This window comes from Penaeus japonicus, unplaced genomic scaffold (assembly GCF_977035675.1).
Source record: "Penaeus japonicus unplaced genomic scaffold, GWHDUDI00000001_assembly GWHDUDI00000035, whole genome shotgun sequence".
Classification (NCBI taxonomy): domain Eukaryota; kingdom Metazoa; phylum Arthropoda; class Malacostraca; order Decapoda; family Penaeidae; genus Penaeus; species Penaeus japonicus.
In genome coordinates, this window is record NW_028234437.1 from 4,035,887 (window position 1) to 4,043,386 (window position 7,500).

Consider the following 7,500-nt stretch of genomic DNA (forward strand, 5'->3'; position numbering starts at 1 on the left):
TGGGGAGCAGTGAGTGGTGATCGATTATAGTACTTACGCTAAAAAATAGAAAAAAAAAAACGTAACGTATTTCAGACTTGGGTTACTTACATAACACACTCTTGTTCTCCACACTGGTTCACGTTGAGATGCATGTCGACAGCTGGTGTAATCTTGCCAGCTGGGATGAATAACTCGACGTTGGATCTCCCAATTATCACGTAAGATCGGAACACTGCGAAAAAGTATAAGATTTCGTTTAGGAAAAGTTATATCATATAGTCAAATATCATATACCATGGAATGAGGTGTTTAGTTTGTGTGTGTGTGTTTGTGTGTGTGTGTGTGTTTATGTATGTGTGTGTGTGCGTGTATGTATGTGTGTGTGTGTGTGTTTATATATATGTGTATGTGTGTATGTGTGTGTGTGTGTGTGTGTGTGTGTGTGTGTGTGTGTGTGTGTGTGTGTGTGTGTGTATATGTGTATGTGTATGTGTGTGTGTGTATGTGTGTGTGTGCGTGTATGTATGTACGTGTGCGTGTGTGTGTGCGTGTGTCCTCACCTGGGTTGTGGGGGATGTCGTTTCCTCGCACATTGAGGAGCCAAGCCACCTCATCCAAGGAAGTCAGCACCAACATGTCCGCCCCATCACTCTCCATCTCGGCTCGAACCTCGCTCACTTTGTCTTCCCATTTCTTACCTGTCCCAATCAAATCACCATCTTGTTATTCGAAACCAAAACCATTTGTTTTACATATACTTCATCATCTCTTCCGCATAAATCACCTCCTTAAGAGAGACTAGAATTAGAGAAAGATATCTCTACGACGAAATATCCACAAAATAACTCTTAATGTTTTTTTTTACCAGCAAACTGAATCTCATGAATGAAGATCGGATCCTTGGAGTATTGGGGTCTGACGTCAGAGGGCCAGATGAGGTCGACTAAGTTCGTCTCGATGGGCACGAGTTCGATATTCGACTCTGTGAGTATAAAATATTTCGTAATTAACATACTTGTTTGGGCACATTATTTCGTATCATAAACTTCTATCCTATTCTTACGTTTATGACCAACGTTACTAACTTGCGACTCTGAAGGTCATTAGACATATCACAGTTTGGATATAACTATTTAAATACATTTTTTTCTTCATATGAAAATCATCTATCTTTTTTAAATAAATTTTTTTCATATGAAAATCCTCTATCTTTTTTAAATACATTTTTTTCATATGAAAATCCTCGATCTTTTTTAAATACATTTTTTTTTTCACATGAAAATTCTCTTATCTTTTTAAATAATTTTTTTTTTCACATGAAAATCCTCTTATCTTTTTAAATACATTTTTTTTTCACATGAAAATCCTCTTATCTTTTTTAAATACATTTTTTTCATATGAAAATCCTCTATCTTTTTTAAATACATTTTTTCTCATATGAAAATCCTCTATCTTTTTTAAATACAATTTTTTCTCAATAAAAATCCTCTATCCTTCTATTATCTCCTACGATCACGAGCCACGTCACTCACTCGCGAGTTTCTCTGCGATTTCCTTCCAGTAGTCGGAGCCATGGAGTCTAGGATCGGCTCCTACACGAGCTCCCGGCTGCAGCGTCCTCACCAGCCACTCCTCCTCCTTAGGGACCTATTGCCCTCAGGGAAAGAGTTTGACTTAGTGATTGGATGGTCGATTGTGAGATACTTGTCTTGGGAAAATCATATTCGGTTCATTCGGTAGTCGATTATATTCGCTTTTTCATGTGACAACTATCATTGCTATCATTATTACTATCATCATTATTGTTGTTGTTATGATCATTAGCATTGTTATAACTGGTATTCTTATGAGAATCACTATCATCATAATCATTGTTGCCATTATCACATCCATCATTCCCATATTGGTACATTATTTGAAATCGGCGTCTAAAGGCGTCTTCTTCAACCCACCCCATCAACCCCGTCCTTCATGAGGATCCAGTTGCAGTCGAGCTCGTCGTCCGCCTGCAGGAAGTAGCGTCCGTCCGTCCAGAGCGCCTGCAGGTCCATGGTGACGATGGCGGTCCCTGCGCTGCCGCTGAAGCCGCTGACGTACTGACGCCGCTTGTCCGCGTCCGCCACGTACTCGCTCTTCGGAAATTAATTATATTTGTCATTACGATTTAACGTTATGGTATGTTTAATAGTATGATAATTAATAATTACTAGTATGTGTAATAGATGTGATTTTTTTCTTCATCGGTGGCTATGGGGCAGAAAATATGATGCAAGTGGCTTATCTCACGGACTACGCACCAGGTGTTCGTCGTCGGACGGGACCAGGTAGGCGTTCACGTTGTAGTTCGTCATCTGCTGTCTCAGCTTCGCCACCCTGAGGAAATATTGCCCGTTGTGCAACTGATCCATGTGGTCATAGGTGTCTAGGAATTATTGTGGGATTTCTAGGGGATTAAGGGTTGATATATTGCAATAAAAATAAGTCAATGAATGAGAGGAAGGAAATTAAATGATAATAAAATTATTGGCATTTCTGGTTCACAATGAAGCTTTTTCTTCTGCAAATGACTGCCATAGCTCTGTTGCTTTACGGTACTTCATTATTGAAAAGAAAAATCCTAATGAGTAAAAGCCATCAAGCTTTATTATCACCCACTAGAATCATTTCACCTAATTCTTTAAAACTATCCTCATCTCTAAAAGAAATTTTCGTGAGCCAAATATTTCACGCTGACCAAAATCACCATTTAAAATAGTCACCCTTACTCCTCAAGGACTACGAACTGAAATCCAACACAATCTCTACCACGACATCGACGACATCGACCCGGCCTACCTGTCTGTGGTGTCGACTCGGACGGACGGCTGAGGGTCTCCCACCTTGCAGTTGGTCCTCATCTCGAGGGTGATGTTCTGAATCTCTCGCTTCTTCCTTGACATGTTCGAGGGCGAGAAAGCTGCAAAAGGGGAAGGCGGAGGTCACAACATGCGTCAAGACTTTGTTCTCGTGATTTTTTCTTCTTCTTGTGTGTATCTTATTTACCTATCTGTTATCTGATTTGTTTTGGAGTGTTTTTAGTGTTGGAAACTTTACTCTAGTGCAAAATGCTATATTTAGATAAGGGGAAAATATCTTCTCATGAATTCTGAATATGAGGGGATTTTTTTTTGACATGACTATGTTGATCTTTCTAAAGGAGTTTAGGTGATAAATGTGTTAGTCACACTTGCTTCATCACTACACTGTACAACAATAACACAAAGTATGTGGAAAAATTTACAACATGAATCACAAAAATAAAAGAGCAAAATCAAAAATGAAATAGATAAAAACAAATAAAATCTATACCTGTATTTCTGAATAGATATTTAAAGAATGGGATATTAAAAAAAGAGTTACACAATACCAGCTTCGCATGCCTCACGAAAGAAAACACTATAAGAAACCTAATGAAAATTAATATAAGATGAAAACTAACACCTTCGTAGTACTAGTCTGAAACACAAATCATTCGCTACCAAAAACAAGCATGAGGTAGAGGACAATACGTGTAAAGTACTGTGTGTGTGTGTGTATATATATATATATATATATATATATAATATATATATATATATATATATATATATATATGTATATATATATATATATATATACATGCATACATACATATATATATAATATATATATATATATAATATATATATATATATATATACACAATATATATATACATACATATATATGTATATATATAATATATAATATATTTGTAAATATATATACATATATATGTACGTACACACACACACACACTCACGTATGTGTGTGTGTGTGTGTGTGTGTGTGTGTGTGTGTGTGTGTGTGTGTGTGTGTGTGTGTGTGTGTGTGTGTGTGTGTGTGTGTGTGTGTGTGTGTGTGTGTGTGTGTGTCTGTGTGTGTGAGTATGTGTGAGTATGTGTGAGTATGTGTGTGTATGTGTGTGTGTATGTGTGTGTGCGTGTGCGTGTGCGTGTGCGTGTGCGTATGTGCGTTTGCGTGTGCACGCATGCCCGTGTCCATATATTTGTATGTGATTTATAACTGGAGCTCAAGAGAACTGATACAAATGCCCCTACTGCAGCAAGAAAATGACAGTGAAACAGTAAAAAAAAAAAAGAATGACAAAAATATAGGTGAGACAAAGGAGAAGAGACTTCATTGTGCGCTGCTGTGCAAAAGCAATTGAATCATTAGGATGCCGTTAACAATGACTTTTGAATCCACAGTGTATGCATGGAACTTACTCTGAGATGTTTTAGAGATTTCAAAAGAAAATATCACAATTGGTATAGCATCTTTTGCAGACTTGGGCTTAAAAAGTCACTGCGAACATTTTCGGTAATATTATTAAGTTGTTATATACACTTTTAAGCTTAGGTTTCATGTGAATAAGCTTAGTGATAACTGCGGCCTGAGCACTGTGGTTAACGCAGATAGGCTAAATAACTCTTTCGCAGTTTAATTAAGCTGATGGAATGTAATTCAAGGTCTACCGGCATCTCACAAGAAAACTTCAGCCACCTTTTGTGATAAAAGAAAACATGAATCCTTCCCTCTGGATACTCGCTGTGAAAGACCAAACCAAATAACACACACACACATGTAAACAAGAATATTGAGATGAAAAAATAAACAACAACAACACGTGTCTAGTGGCATGCATGACAGCTACATCAACAATGCATTCCATATCAAAATAAGAAAACGGTGCAGAAGAGGTTCAACCATTAATGCCAGAGAGAAAAAAAAAAAAACATTTACATGTTCCGTGTACGATTTACTTACTGTTTTTCGAGCTCATCCAATAGGTTTGGTGTTCAAGCAATAACATAGGTCTATAGCACGCATAATGACACCAGGTTGTAAATTACTTCTCGTCTAAACTGTACAAACAAAAGTATCATATGATTTATAATTATGGTCAATTTTGCTCCATTTCTTTGATCTGTGATGGTGTTTGCGGCCTCCATGTATGAAAAGATGTAATGTATAGTATGTGCGTGTCAGCTCTTCTTTTGCTCAATAAAAACGTTGTCTCATCCAACCTTTTTTTCAATATGGCCATGTATCTTTATTCTTTTGGTTATCTTATATCTAAGGTTAGTGTGTCACGTTATTATTTCTTTTTAGAATTAGGAAAATTCATCTTGTAGTGAAATTTAGAAGAAATTAATTTATGTGAATGAACAGAACCGTAAAATCTAAATCTACTCCAGAGTTGGCACATGTCAGTAGAATTTGAAAATCGTCCACTTATTCAACATTTTATTAGTATAACTGCCCGGTCACAAAGTAGTTAGTTGTAGAAACACTGCTGGTCCTGCGGAACTGCGTAAAGGTCCACAGAACTTCACATTTGAAGATCAGAGGAAAACAGTAACACTCACACGCTAGTATAAACGACTCAACTTTCTGTCTCATGAAGACACTGGTCTGTAAAGCAGTTACCGGAAGTTATGCTGTCACCACCATCATCATCGTCATTATTAGTGTTTCATGGCTCCGTTTGTTTCAATGAAGCCAGTTTAAAGAAAGCATAGTATGCAGGTCACATTTGCGGCTAAAGCCAGGTAATGATGTGAATTCATGACTCCACCGAGTAAAGTATATTGTTTCGACCACAGGCCCTCTGAACCCTTGAAGTTGTAGTCGATACGCTGAAGTTAAAAGCACCACTTTCATTAATGACCGTTAGGATTCTAGATTTATGATGGAAACGGGATGCAGCGAGTGTTGTTATATAATTCGTGATGACAAGCATTACTTCCAGCTACTGTTTGTGCGACTTTGACTTTAGTACGTCATAAGCAAAATAATATCATCCTAAGGTGCTTCGGGGTAGACAGGGAACCATCTCACAAAAACCGCAGATAGAGTCAAATCTGATATGAAATGTATTGTTACAGGTACACATTTACCTTTGCAAACTGAAAGAGTAAAAGAAGGGAATACGAGTACCCTCATTTGACAGTAAATAGTAAATTTCCAAGCGTTATTCGCCTTTACATCGTCTTTTTGGGTCCTTGTCTACCCGCCGCACTATGGCTACAAGCAAAGAATTCTTTTGCCGTTTCCAAAGAGGCCGTCTGTACGCCTCCATTTTTTCTGGAAGGCAGGATGCACTTGGCAGTTTTGTTATGATTGGTTGAATGCGACATTTCCAAAGAACATCGTTGTATTTTCAATTAATCATCATCAATAGACTGTCAGTAATCAAATAATCACCATCAACCAGTCAACCTGCCAAGCGCATCTTCGTAATAAAAAAGAAAGAAAGAAAGGAAGGCCTCTTGGTCTCGGCTCGGAGAATCGACATATACAAGCATTAAAAAAAAAAAAAAAAATCCCTCACGCATTATACAAATCATCCTTCATAATATTCATACTTACAGTCTAAACTATTTGTTAGTGTTAATGCCTCAAGACAACCACTTTCCTGGAGATTTATCACCAAACCGTTGGGGTTTTCACAATTATGGTTCTTGTATCACATAAGCGAGGACAGTTTTTTTTCTTTCTGTTGGTCATATACACTTGTTTCTATTTCAGTCAATGGATAGCACTTAAAAAGAGTCACAGGGATGACACCTCTGAAGCTGTCAGGAATATTCCAAAAGATAATATACCTAAAATAGGGGAAATACTCTATATGAAGGGACGGAAAACTAAGACCTTGTGGGTGTTACATGTGTAATCATATGTAATTAATCAATATGTATAATTATTACTACAGGAGCCGAAGGTTCTGGAAGAGAGGAAGAAAGTTGTGGAAAGCAAATACTGACAACCTTTATGTTCGACAATCTATTTTTAAAAACCAACACAGAGTGAGTTTTGTCTTAAACGTAATAAAAAAAAACCATATCTGTCAAAGGTCTTAACTAAGTGAAAGTTCCGGCATGAGAATCCACACATCTGTCAGTCAATCAAACTTGGTATCACGCTGTATGGCAAAAAACACTAATGCTTTGGTAATATGAGAGTTAAATGTGAAAGTCACCATAACAGGATTTGGGCGCAAACAGTGAGACAATTCAATAAAAGAAGAAAATGATGATAATATGAAAATTGCAGCATACCAGCAGAACACTGTTTGCAATCTTTACGTGATATGCCTTTACATACCTGAATAGTTACGTTTACTCTAACACTAGTCTGCCATGTTCATTGTAATCACTTCAGTTAAAGGTTGTTGGTTGGGAATTTTCAGTGGAAAAAATAAGTATCCATTAAGATCATAAATACTGTCTCAATCACTGATATTTCTCGGATTTTATTTTGTTTCCAATATTATGGAATAAGTATCATCATCATTATTATCTTTGTCATTTTATCATGATCATTGACAATTTGTCCTTTTGTCATCATGATCAATATTGTTAATATAATTATGAATTTCGTTATCCTTATTTTCACTGCATTTTTTCGGAGAATATATATCAGTAATTGAAGTGAATACACACTTTGTGATATAAC

At 36.8% G+C, this 7,500-nt stretch overlaps 1 protein-coding gene across 2 annotated transcripts in view; it reads right to left on the bottom strand.

Moving 5' to 3' along the window:
* The window catches only part of LOC122261838 (xaa-Pro aminopeptidase 1), an 18,672-nt gene that overhangs the window by 6,853 nt on the left and 4,319 nt on the right, over nucleotides 1-7,500 (bottom strand). For both annotated transcript variants that reach the window (XM_086531213.1, XM_086531212.1), the window contains exons 8-14: nucleotides 2,818-2,938; nucleotides 2,280-2,355; nucleotides 1,935-2,114; nucleotides 1,515-1,629; nucleotides 848-964; nucleotides 543-680; nucleotides 91-214 (exon numbers count right to left, since the gene is read on the bottom strand). In XM_086531213.1, coding sequence (XP_086387339.1) covers nucleotides 91-214; nucleotides 543-680; nucleotides 848-964; nucleotides 1,515-1,629; nucleotides 1,935-2,114; nucleotides 2,280-2,355; nucleotides 2,818-2,938 — 871 coding nt within the window. The remainder of the gene's footprint in view (nucleotides 1-90; nucleotides 215-542; nucleotides 681-847; nucleotides 965-1,514; nucleotides 1,630-1,934; nucleotides 2,115-2,279; nucleotides 2,356-2,817; nucleotides 2,939-7,500) is intronic.